Consider the following 24,467-nt stretch of genomic DNA (forward strand, 5'->3'; position numbering starts at 1 on the left):
GGAAAACTTGGTAACCTGCTGCAGGAAGAACATGTTTAACTGAATACAGCAGTGTGCTGCAGTTGGTATTTGGTCCTGTCAGGGGAACACGATTTATCTTCCAAATAGAACCAGAATATGCAATAGAAGTCATTGTGGGGAAGCTGCTTAAACAATACAACTCAAACAAAACCATATATTCCTCCAGTAAAATAAAATCTATAATAACATGTATCTATCTTATGGTCTAGAAGAATCTTTCATGATTATAATTTCTGTAGTTTTCACAGCATATTATTAAGCAACAGTCCAGTGACACAGCTCTTTATATGTAACTGTGAAAGACTTCTGTACTGACTAAAACGGATTAACAAATAAAAGGGTAATATATAAAATCCCTCCTACTTCCTTTTATAAATTTTCCTTTATTATTTAAAAATTTGGAAATAAAACAGTAGTACTATGCTACTACTATGCCACATCAGCTTCATGTTTGTTTTTGCTTGAATTGAAGATATTGTACATCCCATAAGTTCTTCCAGTCAGAGAGAATTAAGAAACTGTAAGTGACAGATCAGTCATGAAAAGGCACTGGAGGAACCAACTGGGATTTTTTTTTTAAAAAAGCTTTTTTTGATTGTTTTTTGATTGGATTTTTATTTGGTTTTTGATGTTGACTCATCAAACTATTCTTAGTGAAAAAATCTGTTTTAAACAAATGCCCAGCTTAAAAAAAAAAGTAATTTGAAACTGATGGAGATACCTTATTTCAACAGGATGACTTAGAAATTAAAGATTTGGAGTTTCAGTTTGATACTTCAAAATATGAATGACAACGTACTCATAAAGATAATTATAAATAAATTAGAAATAAAATATTCTGAAATCACTGACATCAAAGATTTTGGTCTGAAAAATGGATTCATATTTTCCAACAGTAATTTGACATTTTAACTTTTCATTGCTATTCGTGGACAATATTTTCAAAATCTCAGCAATGTTGATGGGACAAAATCCTCAACTTTCTGCCCAAACTTAATACAACTTCATTCACCAGCAAACATCACACACGTGCACGAAATGAAGATTAAGGACACCACCCATCCAAGAACAGGAGGTCTCCAGACACTTTGCTAGACAGATTTTCCCATCAGTACATGACACCTCCTGCTACAGCCCTTATGAACTGCCTAACAGAGGAGATGATTAACTGGAGCTGCCTGGTCTCCCCACCATCCTCCCAGATCCTGGGCAGAGCTGTTCACTCTTTTTACACCAGCTAAGACACACATGTGGCAGCTGGGATTTTTGCCATTCCTTTCATTCAATCTCTGTTGTCTCTGACATGATTCATGCACTAGGGCTACAGGGAAAAAATACAGAAATTATCTGGGGACTGTACCAGCTTGGAGAGTTACAAAAAACATCAGCTCCTTCTGCAGTTGGAGAGCAGAGGAAAGAGAGCAGAAAAAGTGTGACTAACCGTTCTTGAATATACAGGAGACGTGAACCAGAAAAGGAGCTGTCTTACTGTGGCTGGGGAGTTCATAGATCTGTGATTCACAGCATTACAGGGCCCATTTGGCATGCAAAAAGAGAGGATGATGAAAGGAATAGTTAGTCATGGAGAAAAAGCTAGACAGAACACACAAAGATGCCAACCTCTGGGAAAGGGAGCATATTCAGGTGTTACCCACAGCCTGGGAAAGGGAATAAGGTCTTTCTTTATTTATTTTCCTAAAATTCCTTCTTACTTCAGTAGGTAGAGTACTTGAAGGAGTGCCCTCCATCCCAGCCTTGTAAGAGCACCATGAACTCCAGTGCACTGTTCAAGCCTAATCTCAACCCAAGAGGATGGCACAATGTTCTTCCAGCTTTTGCTAAATCCAGACGGCCATATTCTCTCATGACCATATTTTTTTCTCCTCTCACTTCAGAAAGTATTAAAGGCAGACAAGGGAGGAAAAAAGGACATCCCAGCTATGCTGTTAGAGTGCACACTGTACTACCCTCAGCATGTAATTGCTGGAATCACCATGGTTGAAACGCTTGCAGATAGATAGCGTTTCTGTTAAACTTTCACCTCCTTGAAAACAGTCGTATTCAAAGTAGGGATGAAGGAAAATGATTTGCCTTAGGGATCCCCTTGTCGACTCATGTGATTGCTGTTGAAAATGGTCTGGATCTAAAAGACCACAAAGGTGTTTGATGTTCTTCATATATCCTTCAGCAAAAGAACTGGGAGAACAGTCATTGCTCTTGTGCGTTTGCATTTTCAATAACACACATGAAACAAGCTATGCCCTGCCAGTTTGGAACAAGCTCTGTCCTGCCTTGATGTACCCATGCTGTGTCTCTTTTACTGGTATGAGTGAAGAAGATGGGCAGGAAGGGGGAGAAATGACATTCGTAGGCAAGAAATAGGACTGGGGCTAGGGGGAGAAGATAAGAGGAAGATAAATGGAGAGGAGGAAATGAACTGGTGGGTGAAAATAAGACACACACACCCCAAAAAAGAGGGAAAAATGATGAGATAGGGAGGGAAAAGGCAATGGAGACAAAAAAGCTCAGAAGACAAAGGTGAAGATGAAACTATGAATATAGAAATCAAGTAGGCAGGCACGAAGAGAGAGATAACAAAGGAAGAAAAATAATGCAAAATGCAAGGAAAATCAAGAAAAAATTAAATTAACCCTCCTGCCAAAAAGGAACTGAAAACAGAAACATGAGATAAATCAGATTGGTAAGATGGCAGAAAACAAACCAAAGAGGAAACGTGGAAGACAGTAACACAAGCTGCATTTAATACTGTTCATGGGACAGACCTTCCAACATTTATTTGTTATGCTGTTGCCCTGTGGTCACCGTGATATGGATGATGTCTGGCTTCAGAGCAGACCCCCGAGCAGCAAGTACAAGCAATGGGGACCGATGGCCACAACTGTGACTACCAACCCAGAGTCTCCCGAGTGGGAGAATGATCCCATACAAAAATCTGTGGTAAAGCAGAGAACTGAACCTCGGTTTACTGTCTCCTTTATGTCAAGACAGTCTTCTGCCTCTCCTTCTCTGCCGTGTTTGATGGATGAATCCCTCCTCCGCCACTATCACTCACCTCCAGTTTGGACACTAGCCCAACCAAAATCTAGGAATAATGGGACAAGAGCACGGTAAACAATTCAGTCTGCTGCGACTGGTAAATTTTCCAGCACAGAGTACGGCCCCCTTTCTCCACTGTGAATAAACGACTCACTCCAAATTGTTTTGCTGCCTTCCTGCAAGGTTAGGACTACCAGCCAATCTGGGAACACAGACCCAAGTCATGAAATGAATTACAGCCAACTAGTGCAACTCAAAATATGGAAAAAGCCAGTATAAAATTTTTAGAAAGATTTCCCATTCACACAAGCAGCAAAAATGAGGGATGGCATCACTGGGAAACTGTGGCAATTCATGGAACACTATCATATCACAGTGCTTACCACGGGTGTCTTTACCGCATGCATTAAAGCTCTTAAACACTGCTCTGAATCACAAGGCATCTCCAAGGCGCCGTGGTGTAGGCAATGCCTGTGTATGGTACCCCGCAACAGTCCTCCAGGGTTGCTAAACCACCCGCTCACGCTGTAGGCACACACTCGAACACACAAGCGATCTCACTGTTTTTAGCAGCACCATTCATGTGACAACTAACTATTCACCCGAGTGGGGGCTTATCGGCAGTTAGGCTAAAAAAAACCCCCAGCAGTATCTTCTTCCACCTGAACCAAGAAAAGGTTTGGAGCTGAATGCAGAGCCCCTCTGGATCCCACTGGTGTGCCTGTGTGCTCGGAAAGCAGGCACCACTGCTGCCCCCGCGTGATTCAGAGCATCCATGTGGGAAAGAGCAGGCAAAATCAGCCAGAGTCTGTCATCCTTCATGGCTCTTCTTACACCAGTAAAGTTGAAATGTAAAGGGCAGGGTTTAGTGCAAAAGCTGTAGGTAAATCTCACTGGTATATTATTATTTTTTACATCAGATTGGTCATGTTCATGCTCAACCATAACTTTTCTAACTGAAACATTTCTGGTTCCTTTAAAATATGAGTTAATAATGATGAATCACAGGTAAGGATGATCCTAAATTAAAGAGGTACAGTACAAGGCTTTGCTATAATCAAGGAAACTACTGTTATCTAGAGACACAGAACAGCCACATTTAATTTTGCATTCTGCACTTTAGGCCAAAGAAATACTAATAACACTCCCCTTAGCTCCCTTGCATGGTGCCATCCAGCACATACCCATCAGAAACAATGAATATATACATCAAGTGAAGAGTAAGGGTAATTTCCTGTGGTTGTTTTACAAGCAAGAGATTAAACTGCGACTACCCTGCAGAGTTCAAACAATGCGCTTGTAATAAAACTGATGCTGTAGTATGTAATCAGAAGTCAAACAGAAAGTTTGACATGCTTAATGCAGCATTCATATGTAAAATGTCTGCAGTGGGAACAGCCCAGCCCTCTAATTTCAGTCTTTGTTCCAAAATGAAACCTCAGGCCAGGTGCCTCTGAACACGTGCTGAAGTCCCTGTCAAAGGACGGAGACAGAATTTCTCCATAGACATGACGCGAAACTCAGACTGGCTCCGTGGAGGCAGAAATGCTCTGGAGCCCATCAGAAGACAGGCTCTGTTTGAGCCTGTTAGTAAGTGCATAATTGCCACACGTGACTGCATGGGGAAATTTTGAAATGTATCTATCATCTCAGTTATCCTGCCTGTTCCTCAATTAACTGAACAACTCTACACGGTTCCTGTATGACACCAGAGACATTTACCGCATCATTTGATGTCTTCCTAATGATAGAAATATCCCATAGACATTCACCCACAGTTTTCCTACAGGAAAGTAGTCGGACAGGATCCGGCCGTGCATTTTAAACCATCTTACTGGGTTAAAAACCCAGGACGGCCACACACTTGGATCTCGGTAAGCTCTCAGGGAAGTGCAGGGGGTGACACAGACAAAAGCCGGGGCTCCAGCGTTTGCAGTGAATCATGGGCTGATGTGTGAGAGGGCAAGCACCACGGGGACGGGAGGGATGACACAGCCCGGGGCCGGGAGGCAGGTGGGGGAAGCTGGAGAAGGGCTCTGAGGGAGGCGGAGGTGGGGAACCAGGATGTCAGGAGTGGTGCAGGACAAGGCGGAGGCTGGAGGTGGAGGGAAAGGAGGACGGTGTGCCAGGAGCTGCAGGTCAGTGGGCAGAGCTGCCAGGGAGGAAGGAGCAGCAGGCAGCTTGTGGGCCGGATGAAGCTGCGAGGCAGCCGGGCAGGTGGGGCTACTTGCCCCCCCACAGCCAAGTCAGCAGCCCCACGCTCAGCAGGCAGGGAGCTAGCAGCCACAGGCATCTGTCTGCGCCCATCTGAGGGCTGGATCAGGGCCTCTATATATGCATTCACTTGAGGACAAAGTCTATTAGCATTTGCCCAAGCCATTTTAAAAAACCCCAGTTATTGAGAGTCTCCCTGATTAGGCAGTGAGGAGTCCAGGCTCTGCACCGCAACCGTCACCACAGTGTAAGCATCAGAAAGGAAGCAAGGCTTTCAAGGTTCAGAATAAAAGACTCAGTTTACAAGCTTATAAATTATTTGTATCTTTGACTGAAGGCTGCAAGCTTTGTTCAAGCCTGAAAGATATTAAGCAACTGCTTGAGAATCACCATTAATTAAAAAAAAAAGGCAACGAAAACCCCCCACATTCAGTATTCAGTAACAATTCTCTTGGAGTTTAATCTGCAGACCCTTACTACAGACGAGTGAATACCAAAAAAGGATCGGTACCTGCTTTGTAAGTCGTTCAGGTGCAATTTGCCTACATAATGGGTGGCTGATGAGACAGTGATGATCCTAGCGTTGTGACTGTGCGTTCCTGATTGCTTCAGCGTATCCAAGAGGAGGTTAGTCAACAGGAAGTGTCCCAAGTAGTTCAAGCCGAAGTGTTCCTCAAACCCATCCTCCGTCTTCCTTTCAGGGACCAGCATCACCCCAGCTGGAGGAGAAAGTAGAGGTAAAACCTGTTGATTTATTTCTGAGAAGCAGCAAGCTAGAAGGAGCACGGATCTCCTGCTGCAGAGTGTAAACACGCCATTTAGAGCAATGAGTGAGTGGTGATGGCATGTGAAGTGTAAAGCTGACAGTGATTGATTGCTGCCGAGAAAAATGTCAAAACCCCCACTTCAGTTCCTTTAACCAGAAAACAGGTAGACTGACTCTCTCGCCCCCTCCCTCCCTGCAGGATTGTGAGGATAAATGAGTTCATTTGTGAAAAGTGTTTTGAAGACATTAAAAGCTGAGTTAACCCATTGCTGGCATGCCAGAATTCAATGCTGCAGATCCACAACAATAATTAATCCATCTACAGTAGGTGGGAGCTGGGTGATCCCAACAACATTCCCCCCATCAAAGACCTTAGAGTAGTGGAGACAAGACCAGGCTAAGCAGCAGACCTGCTCTCCCAGATGGCTTTGTGCTGAGTCCTGGCTGGAGTTTAAAGATCTGTTGAGTCTTCATCTGAAATCTGCAACTTCTATCTCACTGGTGTGGGTGAGAAAAGATGTAGTAAATTCACCCAATATAGCTTAATTACTGTGCTTACAAGCAGCTGCATATTGAAATGAGTTTTTGAATGCTTATTTTGGCAATATTTTTGCATATATTTCTACAAGCCACAATTTTTAAACTCAGTGCCTAAAATAAGTATGCACATCCCTAACACGCAATGTTGATTTCAGCATCTTGCAGAGAACCTTGAGCTCATGCATAAATTATATCATATACTGAGGCAGTGTGGGGGATAGCTATCCCGCTCAATTATAATGTGGACTTTAATGTTATAAATTATTCTTATTTTATTAAAATTTAATTATCATACAAGTGGACCTGACCTTTGTAATTTAAATGTAGATGGACATGGCTTATGGAGAATAATGTTGTAGGCCATTTGTCTTCCTGTAAAACACATGAAAATGATACAGCAGAAAGGCCACCTCTGCTCACAGACGTGACAGAGTGTCAGCTTAATTCTCATGCTACTTCATGTGTTCATTAAAAAGCCTGTAACATCCCATTTCTTGATGTCAGCCCGATGATGGCATATTAAATGACCGTTTTAAATTGCACATGCTGTGCATCTACACCACTCCTTCTTTGGGGGGTCCCGCCACCTGACAGTCCTGCTTCGTTACTGATGCTCGGGCTGAAGAGAAGATATTTTCAGGATCTTTTTAGCACGGTCAACACCCATAGCAATTCACCTATGGCTGCCTACTGCTTAATGGAGCAACTGGAGAAGCAGCATGAGGGGAAGAAACAAGAGAAGACAACAGAGCAAACAAAAGGTTTGGGTCTAACACAGCGTACCTGCATACGGACAACTTAAGACTGAACATGAGCAATGCTGGCTGATAGAACGATGAAAGAAACACAACACAAATTACATGACGGGGCTCTACAAAAGCTCTGATTGGCATCTCTCTCTCTGTCATTACAGCCACTTTCCCAGATCCCTCAGAATGACAGGAAAACCCAGCTGCCAGGTGTGGTTTCTCTGCACGTCAAATCTCAACTTTAACAATGGGAAGACACAAATTAGAGGGTGTCTGGTCGGGTGCCCCGTTGTATTCTCCTTCCTTAGTAGCACTTACTCTGATGCATGGCGCAACTGCTCACAGAGTTGGAAACAGATTTCCATTTCCTCCATAATCTGCATATGTGGCATATAATGACATCCAGAACAGTGGCCAGGACTGAGCACTGGCGTGAAGGTTATAGACACACATAAATGTGAGACAAGCCCTGCTGTGACTTTTTCTTGTTTTCTGGGAAGAAGGAAAGGGCAAGATCGGCAACAACCCCCAATCTCCCAGACCAAGTCTCAGCCTGCTACAGTGCAAGTTTTAGCAGAGACTGAGCTTAGCACAAGCTGTTGGAGGGCAGATGGGAACATTGCTGCATCTCTGAGCACCGGGGCTGGTACAAGGAAACGATTTGCATCTCTCTGAGGCCCATCCTGCCCTCCAAAGCTCTGAGACTTGGAAAAGGCGGGAGGAAGCAGTTTGCCAGAGGTCTATTTGCAGCAACACTGGTAAAACACAAGCCCAAGAAAAGGCAGCCAACATAAAACAGCCCTGGCACAGCAAAGCTGATGTGAACCCCAAATGCTGCTTCTGCATCTGCCAGGGCTGCTGCAGGGCTTGCTATAGGACCCCTCCATGCACACACACTCTTCTGTTGGCTGAGTCAGACGAAGGGATGGAGGAATTTGTCTGGAGAGAAGTGCAGTAGATGGCTGCTACAGCCATTCAGCTTCACATCACGACCAGGAGGCAAACCCGAGGAGGCTGTCACCACTCATATCAGCCCCGAGGATGCCTGTGCTACAGCAACTGCCCCCTCGACCTCTGGAGAGGCGTGGGATTCCAAGAGCAGATAGAGGCTTTGCCCTCCACCCCAATTAGTCTCTGCCATCTGCGCTGCATGTCCTGGAAGCAAAAAACAGATCTGAGCTCAGGTTGGGAGACAGAAAAAATTTTCACTCATGCAATGCACAACTGTTAAGATACATGTTCCCAAAAATTATTTTGCTCATTCTTCAGGAGCTTCCTCTGAGCAGAAATTGTGGTCAAGTCCTTGAGCAGGCACAATCACCTCCGCTTGCATTTGTTGCTACTACAATTCCCTTTTTGTCTGCAAGAGCTGGTCAAATAATATTAATCCAAAACACCTTTGAAAGACTTTTTTTTTTTTTTTAAGGGCTCTCATCTTTGAGGTGGTTCATACCAAGGCTATCAAAAAATCTTGCCCTGCAATTTGAGGGCAGTTTCTCTTATTTGAGGAGAAGCCATTTTAATTCACTGAGAGCAAGTGTACAAAGGAATACCCAACAGGCAACTGAACCTGGCTGCCTCTCCGACAAAAGGGAAAACCTTGTAAGTGTAGCAGGAAGCTCTCTTTTTTAAATTATTAACTACCTAACATTCAGGAGACACTAAAAGTGGCATGCTATTGATTTTTTTTTGTCCAGAAACGTCATCAGCTCTACTCAAGGGCCCCAAATGGTAACTCAAAGAATGAAAGCTGCTTCTCTTTTTAATTCTTTCAATTAATCTGATACTATTTGAAACATTAAATGTTGTTTTGGGGGTTTTTTTGTACCTCTTCATTGTAAACCGAGAATGATTTTGCTTATTCTTCTGATATGGAATCCATACAACCCAGTATCTTTCTGATTTTAATTATCAATAGTCAGTCTCCTCAGGTTTTTGGAGTGCATGTGAAATTTGAAGTGGCAGCACACAGACCATTAATGTCAAACACCTCAGTTCTGATACAACTTTCTTATATGTTTTTCCCTCTGATTTAGCTGGATTGTTTCCAGAAGATTTATTTTAAAAAATGTCACTGATATCAGCATGGCATTAGAAAATGAATTAGTAAGCAAGCTGAACATGAGCTTTTACTTTGTAATTGATTAGCTGTTATTGAAATATTCAGGCAAAAGACTGACAGTATGCATGCAGAAAACTGCCTAAATGATACATGTGATCATGAGATGACGTGACACATAACGTGTGATTTTGCAAGAGTAGAAATAAATTAGAATAAGGAAAATATTTTGCTGCATAACTGTGCTGAACGACTGTTCTTCTTATAGATATAGTAATACATTCCAATGATGTGCTGCAGTTATGCATTTATTGTAATATGTTGAAATTATACACATTTTAATTAGCTATAATGAATAAAAAAAATTCTGTCCTTTTTTACTTTTGTGACTAGGCAACAGTCATATTTTTCTCTCAAAGAATAAATACACTTCAAAAGAACTGTCTTTGTAAACAGTTGTTTATCATGATTTTCTATAAAAGTTTCTAATGAAACTCTTGGTTTGGGATCCATCAATGAATTAGTCTTATGTGATTTTAAAAGCATAATGGATATGATACTACACACAGCGTAACTAAAAAGTTTATGACAGTTGTAAATATTACAGGCCAGGCATACCGTATTTTTATTGGACTATATAGGAGAATTTGTATCATGCCTGCCTGTACTGCAGATGATGGTAAACATTGCTGTAATTCCTGTACCTCCCCCTGCAAAGACATCCTTCAGCTCCATTATAAAATATGTTTTAAGAGCTTTAAAAATACAAGTATTTCACTCATCTAGATTTATTTACAGTGAGCCACTTGGAGGATTTTAAAGGTAGTTCTCTCAAACTCACTACAAAAGAAAGATTTAAAATCTCTTTTTCACTTGCAGAACAAAATGTCTTCCTTCTCAGCCAGGCTCAGGGAAGAGGGTTTGGAGGCAGTGCCCCCACATGCAAGTCCTTTTATCCCCAGCAACCCAAAGGCTGGGCAGACAACGCAAGAGGTCAGCCACATACACTTTCATGTAACACCTTCACAGCAGGAGATGAACCTATATAATCACATTCACCCAATTCTTGCTATTTACAAGGAAGAGATACATACTGTACCAAAAAAGTTCCCAAGGGGAAAAATTAATAGAGACAGTAACTCCAAGTAGAAGCACAAAGCCTTTTCTCCGTACAGGCTTTGCACTGGTGTAGCTGATTCATTTAGCAGCATTTTCCATCCCATGAGTGCAGCCACATGAGGCGACCCACCTCACTTAACAGAGTGTCAAAACCACTCTGCTCTGCACACCCATACACCAAAAGATCTATGGGTGGATCTACCTACGTATAAAATAGTATAGCCCACCTCTCTCCTGAATATGAACAGCTACAGTGGAGTGAACATCTCAATAACCATACAGCAGCTTTCCCTGGCTAGGCTGCCTATTCTAGATTGCTTGTTCCACCTCATTCAGTTGGGCTACGCTATCCCAGAATATGCCTGTCCTGTGGATCTCTCCTGGCTAGTGAGCAACGAGAAGGTGCAATGCCTTATTAGAAGAACTGCCCCCAGAAGTACCTACTGGAGACACAACTGTACCCACATAACCGCTTTTTACAGGTATGCCTTGTGTAGGCTGCAGAGAGGTGAATTTACAGCACTGCTGCGACACGCTGCTTGCTAAGCTACATCTGTAACCCACAGTCCAGCGCTACTGGTATGCTGCACACCTACTGGTATCACAGAGAAGTGTTCTGAGTCTGGACAGGACCACACACAGAAGCCAGATTAACAGTATATGAAAGCTGAAAAGGCAAAAATCCAAACAGTTAAGAAGAAAAGCACAAAAATACAAATGAAGCTTGGTACAGCTCTCCAATGCTACAGTCCTATTTTCTGTCTCCCCGGAGGGAGTTCAGACTCTTGCACTTCCTAATATCTTCTGGAGCTCTGTATATACATATATGCAGTTTTCTAAAGCAAACTGGGAGGACACTGAAGCAAAGCAAGGAATTTTACCCCATGGCATAACAACGACACCTAGATGACACCTAGAGTCCACACCAATGCATCTGACCCTTGGGGAGATGCAAGGACATCTGCTGTCAGCCTGTCTGGCATCAGTGGCTGGACAGTGTCCTGTGCATGGACCTTCCCTGGAGGGGACTGGCCGCCGTGAAAACAGGTTTGATGAAGAGCAGGGCAACACCGGGATCCAGCCTCGGGCTGCGGAGGAGAGCCGTCTCCAGACAGTTCAGTCTCTCCTGCCTCTTCGCAGAACAACTCCTCCACAGGAGCCTGCCTGAGCCTCTGCTCCAGCACTGAGCAAGTTCCCACTAGCTCCTACCTCCTGCTCCCTTGCAAGGGGCTCTGCATCATCCATTGCTATTTCTGCACGCTGGCTTCCTGACAACTTCCCCAGCTCCCTGCGCCGGCCACAATGCATGGCCCTGCCAAAGCCAAGGATGGTGTGCTGCTTACCAGCCAAAGCTCTAGGCTGTGCTCCCCTCCCTCCCTTATCCCCAGAATCCGGTGACCGGATGCTGATCTTATGAAGGAACAGCATGTGTGCAGGAAGGAGGGGAGAGGCTCAGCCCCAGACATGCCTATCAGCTTCATCTGCCTCTGCTTCCCTGCAAACGGTAAGTTCGTTCTCCCTAATTTTCTTACCCAGCCACTCTAGCTCCTTTGTGTCTGAATCTCATAGATCTTACTCTGCATCCTGCAGGCATCTGCCAGTCACATGCCTGGCTCGCCCCTCCCTTGCTCCTGAGGCTGGTTACCTTATGGGGCCATGATCCATGGCTCTGAGGCTCCCACCAGCTTCCCCATCCCCTCTTCAGTGTCAACCAGTTGTGACACAGGGGTAGATGAGAATTAATTTCTACAAGTTACGTTGAAGCTGGTGGCCAAACAGAAGAGAGAGGTTCCAATTACGACCCCACAGGGGGGATAATTGTCATCTCTGTTAAACATCAGTAAACTCGCAAAAAAGAGATCAGTCAAGAACTCCGTCACTGCAAGAAAAGGTTCAATCAGTTTGTGCACAACAGAGATTCTAGTCCTCAAGATAAGGACTCAATCCTCGTGAATTATGTGGTGTCTAAGCACTTGCAAATCTATTGAGATCTCTGCTACAGTCAGACATACCTAATGCCTCTCTTCATCCTAACCACCCCAGCTCCTCCCCCCACACTTGCTCTCATGAATTTCCTGACATTGAACAAGAATAGACGCTACATTCACAGTTTAATTCTGTTTAAAAGTCTTTCAATCAGCTAACTCAAATGTATTGCCATCAAGTTTTCCCCCATCCTAATGGTTCCCACCTGATAGTCCTGTTCCCCCCCATCAGCTCTTCACTCCATCTTCTGCTGTCTCTCCCTTGTAACCTCCCAGCCTTAACTGCCTCTCTTCTATTTCAGTTCTCCACACCCAGGCTTCTCGTATAGATCTGCCTCTCTTGGAAGTTACAGTCTTGTCCCATCTGCATTCAAACCAGGCTTCTTCCTCTTCCACACTACAAGTTTTGTCATTATGCCTCAAAATGCAAGAGCCAGCACTTCCGGAGAGATGTGGTCACTAGCCAATTGAGGTCACCAGCTACATCAGCTCACCAGCCATGTCTGGCAAAATGTTTAGGTCCTGAGAGTGCTGAAATCATGTCCCAGCTCCACAGTCGTGTTCCAACTGTATATCAAGGTAAAACCCAGACACCCATCACCTCCCATCCACCTCTCTGGTCTGCTTTTCATGGGACAGAAGCTTGTCAGGGAGATCACGGAGGACCCAGGCCTGCAGTCTGGACAATGGAGAGACCAGGAGGAGCCTGAAGCAAGCCACAGTGCCCATCTCCACCCCAGCTCAGAGGCAGCCATGGGGAGCAGACGGGATGCTGGTGTCCAGCCTCGGTGCCTGTGCATTTGCCTGCACGCAGTACTTCCCACCATGGCTTGGGGTTGTGATTCCAGCAGAAAAGACCTGCTCAGTCTCGACTCAGGACATGCTTGGTACAGGTAAAATTTTTAGTGATTAAAACGTAAAAGATCATTTTCAAACTGCAGTGCTTAACAGGCTTCTTACTCAGCCCATCACGGGAATATTCCACGGGTGGCGAAAGGCGCAGCCACCTCTCACACAAAGGCAGCATCTTGCCTGCATTCAGGTCCCCATTCCAAACTGTGATAACACCAGAGCCTTTCTAAAGAAACTTGTCATCATTTTTGACATTAAAAAAACCCTAAGATATTTTTCTTATCATTGTTGGAAACAGATAAAGTCTTTTATCCAGCGTTACCAAAAAAAAAAAAAAAAATTAGCCTAAGGCAAATACTTGGCATGGAAAATCCTAGCCCAAACATTAAAAGTTTGGCTAACTAGTAAGGAACTGAAAATTGAGTAATGTCTACTTCTAGTGCTCCCAGACCCACCTATAATGCCCACAAGGGAGAAGTGGACTGTATTAGCTGTGCCAAAGAAGATAAAGCAATGCATCTTTCCAGCAAAGACAAGGTCTTAGTTTATGAGTAGGTTAAAGAAAAAAAAAGAAAAAATGTAGACAATCCACATTCAAGGACAGTAAGAACAGCAACCAAATCTTGGTAGGTTCAGCACAAAACTGAACAGGCTGCAATACCTCCTTAAGAACAGATTCACCTTCTGATTCAATGTCATGCTGCTACATAGCGAACAGAGAAAGCACAGGCTAGTTCCTTGGAAAATCCATCAGTTAAAAAAAGAAAATACAATCCATAACTGAGGTTTTGTTTTCACACATAATTGGATCCGGCTGGGAAAAAAACCTTTTTTTCATAAAAATACGCTCAGTAACTGTTTGGTTAATTGAGTTGGCACAATGGTGAGCTATCCCACTCAGTCAGAAAATAGGAAAGTCAGTCACAGCTTTCTAATTCAACAGGAAGTTCTCTTAGAAGTAAAATATTTTGTTTTGCTATTTGTATTTAAAATATTTTTACCTAAAAGCTATGAAAGGATTAGGTAAGAATAAAACATGGCTCACTCCTGCCTCTCAGAAAAGCCAGTGGCAAATGTTCCACACACTTCAGTAGAACCGGTTGGGTTTCCTAATCCATCAATAGCTGAATTTTGTATCTGTCTTCCACTGACAAAACATTCACAATCAGGACATAAACACAAATGGGTCAAGAACTTGCAGCATGTGGAGCCTGAGATATTTCCCTTTTCACAAACTGTTTGATATCACAGACACAGAAAAAGCTTTGGAAATAATTAGAAGGACAAAGATAGTATCAAACAGAAGTCAGGATTTTCATGAATGAAAAGTCAGAAGTAGCCTACAGTTACTCTTCTAACTTATTAGTTCTTCCAATAAAAAATAATCCTTTTATAAGAAATCTGGTATCTTTATATAGGGTACATATCATTCTGGCAGACAACAATGCTATTCAAGTGTAATAAAAGCTCTAGCTGATAACTGTGGCTAAAAATCTGGGCGCTAGGTAAATGTTGGCATTGCACAACCCTCGGTTGCTCTGAACAAGTTGGGTTTGATACCATCAGCAGTATCATGGTGCTCTGACACATGTGTCCAGACTAGTTACTTCCAGTACCCAAGGCACATAATACCTGTAAAGAGCAGTGTGTGATCAGCCAGCCTCCCCATACTTTCCAGTCACCTCTCTTACAAAGATGACCTCTTCTGAAAAATCCGAGTAAAAAATCTCATGCACCGAGATTCTTCAAAAAATATGGATCTGAGAGTATCTTCTCATTTTAGAACACATTAATGCTGCATGTTAGTGTCCTTATGAATCTTCTAGTTTTGCCCATCATCCATGGAATACCCATTTTAAGCCAATCCCCCCACCATCTCAAATTACCTTTTCCAGTTCTAAACATCTCCCAAAGACCCAGCTCTCCCATGATGTCTAGTATCTATCAACCATTACATATAGGTAAAGGACCACTTGCCCTTCTGCTTGTCCTCCTCTCTCTTTCTCCCTGTCCCTCTACACCTTTTCCACCTCAGCTTTGCTTACGTATTGCTCTAATTTGTCTTTGAGGAAGGATAAAGATGAAACACGATGCTGTAAGCAAGACACTGGAACAAGATTCATGAGATATCAGATCCTGAGTTCACCACAGCCTTCCTGTGTGGCTGGAGAAGAAGCATTATTTTTGATGAAATCCAAGTTCCACTGGAGTCAACAGCAACCCTCCTCACAAACGTTCCCTCAAGGCCTTCTCCAGTGAGTTTCCACTCCTCTAGGGTTTCTCTCCTTTTCATCTTATACTCTGTGTAGCCTGCAGCTGCTACAGAGAGGGGAGCTGGCTCTTACCTAATCCAGTGGGACAGGATCTTTTCGTAGATCCCACTGTGATAATGTAAGTAACTATTGTTAAACCTAACTAATCTATAATACCTATGAATAGGTAGGTACCTATAAAATTGTTTGTATTTGATATATCCACTTGTTCCCACCCCTCAAATCTCACACTTCTTCTGAAGATCTGATCCTGCAAATACTCAAACACAAGAATAATTTAATATGTGATCAACCATGACAGCACCCATGGGACTACTCAAATGGCTCCCTGCAAAGGGTTATGGCTGGACTGCACATGGCTGAACTGCACATGGCTGAACTGTGTGTAGGTAACACAAAGAAATATATATATTTCACATACTTACCTACTGATACAGCTTTTATTGTGCCCTAGGAACTAAAGAGGGAAGCTTATAGAGAGTTACTCATTCTGTCAAGAGACTGAGATTTCTCAGATGATCCATGAGGTACGAAATATGAACGTCTGAATTAGCCAGCGGTTCAGAAATATTGATTTTAAATAGGATTAGATAGGTTTCAAACTGAAATATACTAACTGTAATCTGTCTACAATAGGCTAATAATATCCTGAAATCTCTAAGGGTTTTTTTTGTGTTTGTGTGCATGCCAAGGAATATACTAAATGTCCTCGTCATTTACTCCCCCTCCTTTCCTAACCTGTAGCCAAAATCGCAAACCATTCAATGAACTGCAACAGAGAAGGTAGTTGGTATTTCATTGTTAATGAGTTAGATGGTGCATGTTTGGTATCTGTAAGTATTCTGTTATCATTAAAGATGTTGTGATTTTGGTGTTAGCTCTCTTGGTTTTAAGATCATTAAGTACTGTAAACAATGTATAAGTAAAAACATTAACTATAAGGCACTGAGAAACATTTCCAGCACACAGAAAATTACTGACTTCAAGTTAGAAAAAACCTCTCTGGCATGAAGCAGTGACTACTGCTTGTGGAATTTTATGAAGTGTTTTACTATCTGTCCCTTTTGCAACCACAGGAAGATAGCAGACTTTCTAACGCATCTTAACAGCAATACCATTTTAATGAATGTGTTAAATAATTACACTAGTGTACATGCTGTAATTTGCTAAATGCTTTTCAACTGTACAAAGACACAGTTCTTTTCAAAAACAAAACCAAAAAATTGGCACCCAATTGCTAATTAGCAGACTAGAAGACATATTCTTCTGACCTTCTGTCAGATTAAGTTTTCTAAACTGCTTGTACTGCATTCATCTTTCTGTGGCTCATCGTTCAGCTATTTAGCTTACTTTTTTTTTTCCACAGAAAATGACTTTGTTTTCTGTGTCATAGCATTTTTCTCTTTTTAGCATTAGCACGTTATATTTTTTAAAAAATGTTTATGTAATAGTCTATTTGCATCTTTAATACGTTTTGTTTATTTTAAAAATGAAGAGCTAAGTATGCACATTACCGATGCAGAAAGCACAGTAATGGAACAACAGGCCTTTATTTGTCAGCTGAAATAATGTGTGCATTCAACCAAATTTTTCCTTTTAAATTAGAAATTAGAAAGTTAAATGTATATGCTAAAATCAGGTATAACAAAAAGAGAGGAGGTGACTCTAGTGCACTAATCTCCATTCTGAACACCCTACATGTTCATGTCAGACTTTTTTAAGTGCCTGAATTAGTTGGATACCTAAACCTTACTGAATTTTTTGTGGGACCTGGGTGTCTAGCTCTAGGAGAATACTTTGAAACTCAGGATTTTAGTATTAATTTAATTTCCGACTAGATCCTTGAGCTAGGCAAGTGATGGAGAGCAAGTGATGGAGATGATAGATGCATTTTTTTAAAAAATCACCAGTGACCTGGAAAACTGCTGAATTTCATAACGATATTAGGTCATACATGTAGTATTGATTATTTACCTAGCACAGTAATTAATGCCAAATCACCTGTCTTTAATAATATTTCAATGTTAATTTCATAGTTTGCATTATTGTATAATGTTAGAACTTTCCTCAATTCATCTTGAAATAGTTGGCTTTTTGATAGGTTCACACAAGTCCACAACAAATATCATATACCTTCACATACATACAGGATACATATTCATGGATATAAGATGTGGAAAGATCACTAATGTATAGATATGATTATATCAATCAATTTCAAAGATTTTGATTTAAAGCAAGTAAATAATACTAATATAGTGTGCAAAAAACCGCAATGTAACAGTTCTTGGCATTTTTACATTAAATGTAATAAAAGGGTACAGTCCTTGATAATAAAATGCTTGGTCCTATGAAGACAGAGAGGAAAATTCTTATTAAGTTGCCGATGGTCTGATTCAGAAGTCATGGGACTCACACAAAGTCTGATTTTCAAAACTTAATGGAGACTTTCCATTAGCCCCAACAGACTTCGGGTCAGACTCTTAAAAGCATATGACTACCTACAAATGCATTGTGTAGATGCCTGGCCCACAGCCTCTTCCCCATATGCTAAAAAGTAAAAATACCTCTTCACATCAAGAACGCTAGAGCTTTAAGATCTGTAAGAAATAAGAAAGTACTAGGTGATACTAAGAAACCTACTATTCCAGATGCATACACTGAGACATAAGAAAATCAACCATGTCATTATGAGATGTCCTGCAAGACATCTAACGGTCATGCAAAATGCCTTCCTATTGACAACAGAGTTTTCTGACAGAAAGCGTACACACTCACTGACAACATGCCTAACAACTCATTCCCATCAGACATTTAAATATTGCAAGCATTGTCCTCTTCCAGGCACCCAAGCTTGTGTCCAGGGGATCATGCGGTGAAGGCAGTGGAGCTGGCAACTGTGATGAGGCTTTTAGGCGAGTAGTGCCTCCAGCCCTGCAGCCCATGAAGGACTGAATCTTCCTCCTTAGTGCATTGCACTACAGTGAAAAAAAATGACAAAAAAAGGAAAGAGAAAGGGAAAGGGAAAAGGAAAAGCCTACCATTTAGCCCAGACATCAGCATTTGCCTTGAATATGCTCAACACTGATGGAAAACCAAGAGAAGCTGTTCAAAGGTTTTTGCATCAGGCCATTTCTCCTCCTTTAGGTATGTTCATTATCCTCTTGTGTACCAAGAAATCACTTGGGCTTTCACTACGAAACTAGTAACAAAACTAAATGCTACAGATTATTTATAAGAGCAAACAAAAAGGACCAAAAAAAAACCCACGGGAAAGAGCTTTCAGAAGTGGAGGCTGGTGACTTGCCAGGTAATGGTCAGAGAATAACCTAATTATACAAGAGTCTTTACAGCAGCTTTGGACGTGATCGCTTCTGTGAGTCTGTTAAAGATTCAGCAAAAAGCAGAGTTGGACCATACATTTCATTGTAGTTTCTAACAGGATTTTCTCAAACAACAGATGTCTCTTGCCAACTGTATTTGGTAACCAAGAGTAAGTGAAATCAAATGCTCTTCTTGCAGGTCACGAAAATATAGACTGATTCAGGCAAATATTAGTCTCGAGCTTCTTCCTTAAAAGAAGCTTTGGGCCTATACTCTTTGGTCTTGTATCATATTAGGCACATTAGGAGATCTATTTGCATGTAACTTTGTTTCTTGATTAAGAAGACATATTTAACTGCAATTTTCATCCATCCTGCTTCAGCAGCAGCTAGGACAGAACAAAATCCTTTATTCAAGAGCATTTCCCAGCTGTGCTGTTGCTTCAGCCCCATCATTTCTCCCCCAAGCTGCCCCCAAGCCCCTGCTGCACAGTCCTGGCTTCGCTCGTGCAGACAACCGGTGGAGGGCACACCTGACGGGTGCATAGATCTCAAAACCTTTTTTTCCACAAAATGATGTTTTTTCAAATAGTGTTGTTCCTATCTGTGTAACAGTTTGTACTCGGCATCTTTAAAAGTAAGCATGTAAAACTGGAAAGATTTTGTAACCAGGATTAAATATCCACTACCTTTAAATATTGCACAATTAAAATAATAATAGTAGGCTCTTTCAACTAATCAATAAAAATGAACATTTAATTGAACATTTCGTGAATGTTTCATATCAATCAGGAAATAAAATACTCTTGAATTTTTATTGCAATATTTGCTTGTGTTACTGAGAGCTCTTTAAGGCACCAATGAACGTAACAAAACCATTTATTTACAGCACATTTGCCCTCACTAGGACTGAATGGTGCACAGGAAAACAGAAAATGTTCTTTGGGATGTCTTAATAAAAATACATGCAAATAATTGGGAAAACAAGAACAGCAGCACATAACAGCAGAAAACTTCTAAAAGAAGCCTAAATTGTTGCTGGTGGGTTTTTCCCCTAGTTAAACAGACAGGTGAAAATTCCCCTTTAGGAAAGTGCATGCAGAGCATGCAGGGTTTTGGAGGAAAATTATTGTACGGGCTGGTTTCCAAAAATACTGTGGCTATAAAACATAATTAGATGGCAAGTATGTGAATAACAAAAGTTAAAATCCCTAAGAGTAATGAGATTCATTTGATAATTGTATGAATGCAAGATAAATGCTGTCCTTTTAATTTGTTCTCTGACCACTGAGGACGCAGCTTTATGGAGAACTTTCCAGCAGGACCTTGATCTAAGCAGTGACTGCTCTGAGGTCGCTGGATAATTTGCTAGACTATATTTCAGATGGACTAACCCCCCAATCCAGCTCACCAGGCAGCCACAGTAAACGCATGTGTTCATACAGGGAAAATATAAGGGGAGAGAAAGTAAATAAAGGTGAAAGGACAGGTTTTCTACTGACATAAAGTACAGCTTTCCTTTCCTTTTTTCTTTTTATTAGGGGTGCTCAGATTCTTGTGCAGTTGCGTGATTTTTAGTGCTGGAGAGCTACAAAACACAGCAAAGGAACAAGACTTGCAGTAACATCACAAGCAGGGGTGGCACTCAAGTGTTCAGTCTGCTCAGCTGACAATCTCTCCAAAAAATGCAATTGAACTCCTAGAAAGACATCCCTGTCAATGCAGCCATATTGTAACTTGCCATATGGTTCAGATAATCGATTTGAAATGTGAAGTGACCGACGACAGACCCATTTGTCACACCTTCCCCTGCAGATATGTGAAGAAAAAAACAGAACTCACCATTATTCACTAGGACATGGAGTGGACAATCCTTTGCTTTAAATCGCTGCACAAATTGCCGTATAGACTTCATGGAAGCCAAATCACAGTACAAAAACTCCACTGGGAGAGAAGAGGAGATGAACAAAAACAGAGTTAAGTCAGTTACAAAGATATGAAAACACACTTAAAGACATCAACAAGGACTCCTGTGATAATGTCACCAGGAAAGTAAAGATTTTTAAAATAAACCAGGCTTTTGAAAATTATAGGTGAAGCTGGTCTCAGAAGGTTCCTTCTTTCTCCTTCCTTCCTTCATTTCTATTTTTAAACTATTGATTCTTCACAGAGCAAATACAAGGAATGGTGCTGCCAGGAGGTGAAGAAGGGTACCAAACAGAGCAAATTGTCCCAGTCCTACTGTTTTTTCTACTGCTACCATTTAGTAAGAGGGGCTACAGCTCTTCAGCGCTGAGATGAGCAAGGCATGGCAGCTGGAAATCAAATGGAGAGAGGAGAAACCACATCAGGCACCACAATGTTTCCCTGTGTTTCTGATGCCAAATATGCTGCCCTATGTTTTTTTCCAGATTATCTGCTGAGTGTCTGTAGTCCGAACAGTGACGGAGTCTGACAACATGTTATAAAACAAAGCTCTATTGAGGCAGTAGGAAAGATGAACAACAGCGTGCCCGTACAGCGACTCATCCAATCACCGATAGCAAACACGGCATCGTAAGTGATGCCGTGGCTCTGGTGGACATCCAGGGACACTTCGTGTCTGGGTCACCTGGCAGCAACAACCAGTCATGTAAATGCCTTTTGAATGTGGGTAAGAGTCGTGCCACCCCTTGGCTCCAGCAATGGCAGTGTGACTTGAGAGGATCATACCTCACATGGATACTGTGGGCGGCATCCTGCCTACGCTGCCGATGTTGGCCAAGGGGCAGGGTGTCAGTGTCTCAAAATATTTTCAACACTGGTATGTTTTTATTTCCAAGAAAACATGTCTCTAACAAAAGCATCCTTTGTCCAAAGTATTAGTCAGCCATTGACCTTTACTAGAACACTACAAAATTAATTAATTAAAATAAAAAAGATTACTTAAATCCTCCAATAACTTTAAACCCATCAGGTCTGAAAATTCTCCCCCTGTTGCAGTTGTTCAGCTTTCACCCCCTGACTCTCACAGCACTGCTTCATCAGTTGCCTTGCCTTGCATGACAGCCATGACCAGGATTATGAAGTGAAAACAAGCAGTGTCCCCCCGCAACAGCAGTAGCTATCCCCACATAAACAATCCAAATTCTTTAGAAACTCTGCAAAAGGGAAAAAGAAAGAAAATTGTGACCTCATCCACCTGTTTTAGCCTTTTAGAAAGTATACATATTGCATGCCAAGCTTTTGGTCTGTTTCAGCATTAGCTATGTTTTAAGCAAGAAAATGTGAGTCTCTAGCACAGATATTATTCTCTTTTCTGGTTTCCTACATGTCGTGGTGGGACTCCAAGTCAGCTAGATGTTGACACCACCACCCCGGCCAGACCCAGTACACTAGGGCTGAGGTGGATTTGCCTGAACCTCTTCCATAAAGTGAATTTTCCAAGAAAGACCAAAAGGTGTTCCAACTTGAGAAAGTCAGACAGTACTGAGCAACCTCCAGTGACTAAGTCCAGCAGAAAGAAAGGTGAAGGCTGTACAAAGCATGCTTCCCTTGCTCACTGTGTCCTTGCAGGGTGAGTCCTTGCTGTCCGGCTTGATTTCAACAAAATCCCAGATTTCCCAAGCTGTAGCAACCTCTGCACAGATGCCCAGTCCCCAGGACGGTTTTGGCCACCACAGCCGAGGACTGGGGCTCCAGATCCTCGCTGCATTTTCCCTGCTCCCCTCCGCCCTCCCACCTTGTGGCCCGAGGGCTGCTGCCCTGTGCTCCACAGGAAGGAACAGCCACCGCCTTCCTTGCACATGGTTTCCCCCACCTCTTCTTAGGAAAGAAACAGCCTTTAAAAGAAGGGGAAATTAAAGATATACAGTTCTTCATACACGCTAAAGAAAGCCTTTCTGACAGGAACATTAAACTATTGGGTAAACAGGCTCCAACGCAGGCTGCAATGAGACCTTTCCTCTTACTTTGTTCCCCGGTCCATCAGTGATGTTCACCAAACTGTTTCATCCTGTCACAACTGAGGCTGCGAGCTATAATGCCTCTTTATAGTACATCTGTACAACGAGTTTAAGCAGGCCTGCAAGCACAACAGCAAGATAAATAACAAAAGACAATCACAGCTGTTATTAAAATCCTTTGCAGGAGAAGAGTTTCTTCAGTTCCCTTCAGTTTTACAGTATGGGACTTTAATAATCCTTATATATTTTGAACCTAGACAGTATTACTCCTCTGAAATCGTCTTAGTGAATTACTCAGTGGCCTTTTCCATTTTTTTCTTTTTAAAAAGAACGCTTAGATTCCAGTTTTAAGATAGTGTAAATACGTTTTTTCAAAATGGCTGTAAAGTCATACCATTTCAACAACACTGACCCATGAATAACACTAGACAATTTCTTGAGCTCCCTATAGACCTTTAGGAGGTCTGCAATTTTGTTTAATTGCACTGATGTCCTGCATCTGGAGGTGGTAAGGAAATGCAAAAGTTATTAACTCTTGTAAAAGAAGAGAGTTGTTCAGACCATTCCTCTTGTGGCCTGGCAGCTATATAAAACCACATGAATGGCACTGTAATTGCTCAGATGATACACAAAACCTGGTCGTACTAACTTATTAGTAACTAGTGCAACAACGAAAGCTAGGTGAAGCTTTATGCTGACTCTGCTGTTGCTCTGCTTCTCCAGGCAGCTCATCAAGGAAAGAGATTAGGGAAAACATGATCAGCTTCTTAGGAAGCAGCCACTCATACTGCCAATGGAGGAGTCCCTTTTAATACAAAATATTGACCTTGGTACAGAAGGCATTGGACTTTCATTAGCTGCAGTATTTTGTGGCACAGTGCAGGGTCCAACCACTTCTTCACCTCTCGTATGGACTGTGGGAACATTATTGACTCTCCTGGATTTTGCTAATGCCACTATATGTGCACGAAAAGCAGGCACCTGAGAACATTCACTATGCTAAATTTTAATCTCTCCCCTCATGTGACCTTGAAATTGTCCTTTTCTGCATTGCCAACAACAATGGTGGTTAGATAATGTCCTGGTTTCAGCTGGGATAGAGTTAATTTTCTTCTTAGTAGCTGGTACAGTGCTGTGTTTTGGATTTAGTGTGAGAATCATGTTGATAACACGCTGATGGTTTAGTTGTTGCTAAGTAGTGCTTAGCCTAAGTTAAGGACTTTTCAGTTTCCCATGCTCTGCCAGCAAGCAGGTGTGCAAGAAGCTGGGAGGGAGCATAGCCGGGGCAGCTGACCTGAACTAGCCACAGGGGTATTCCATACCATGGAACGTCTTGCCCAGTATATAAACAGGGCGGCAGTTGGCCGGGAGGGGCGGATCGCGGCTCTGGCATTGGTCAGCGGGTGGTGAGCAATTGCATTATGCATCACTGGGTTTTTTCCTTGGGATTTATTTCTCTACCCCCCCCCTTTTTTTTTGTTCTATTCCTTTTCATGACAATTATTATTATTATATTTTAGTAGTAGTAGTAGTAGTAGTATATTTTACTTTAGTTATTAAACCAT

The 24,467-nt window shown here is 42.1% G+C and overlaps 1 protein-coding gene across 2 annotated transcripts in view; it reads right to left on the reverse strand.

Annotated features, from left to right (window-relative positions):
• Nucleotides 1-24,467, reverse strand: part of DHRSX (dehydrogenase/reductase X-linked) — a 172,170-nt gene that overhangs the window by 42,680 nt on the left and 105,023 nt on the right. For both annotated transcript variants that reach the window (XM_050904000.1, XM_050904007.1), the window contains 2 exons: nt 20,801-20,902; nt 5,804-6,011 (listed from right to left, as the gene is read on the reverse strand). In XM_050904000.1, coding sequence (XP_050759957.1) covers nt 5,804-6,011; nt 20,801-20,902 — 310 coding nt within the window. The remainder of the gene's footprint in view (nt 1-5,803; nt 6,012-20,800; nt 20,903-24,467) is intronic.

This window comes from Gymnogyps californianus, chromosome 1 (assembly GCF_018139145.2).
Source record: "Gymnogyps californianus isolate 813 chromosome 1, ASM1813914v2, whole genome shotgun sequence".
Taxonomy (NCBI): Eukaryota; Metazoa; Chordata; class Aves; order Accipitriformes; family Cathartidae; genus Gymnogyps; species Gymnogyps californianus.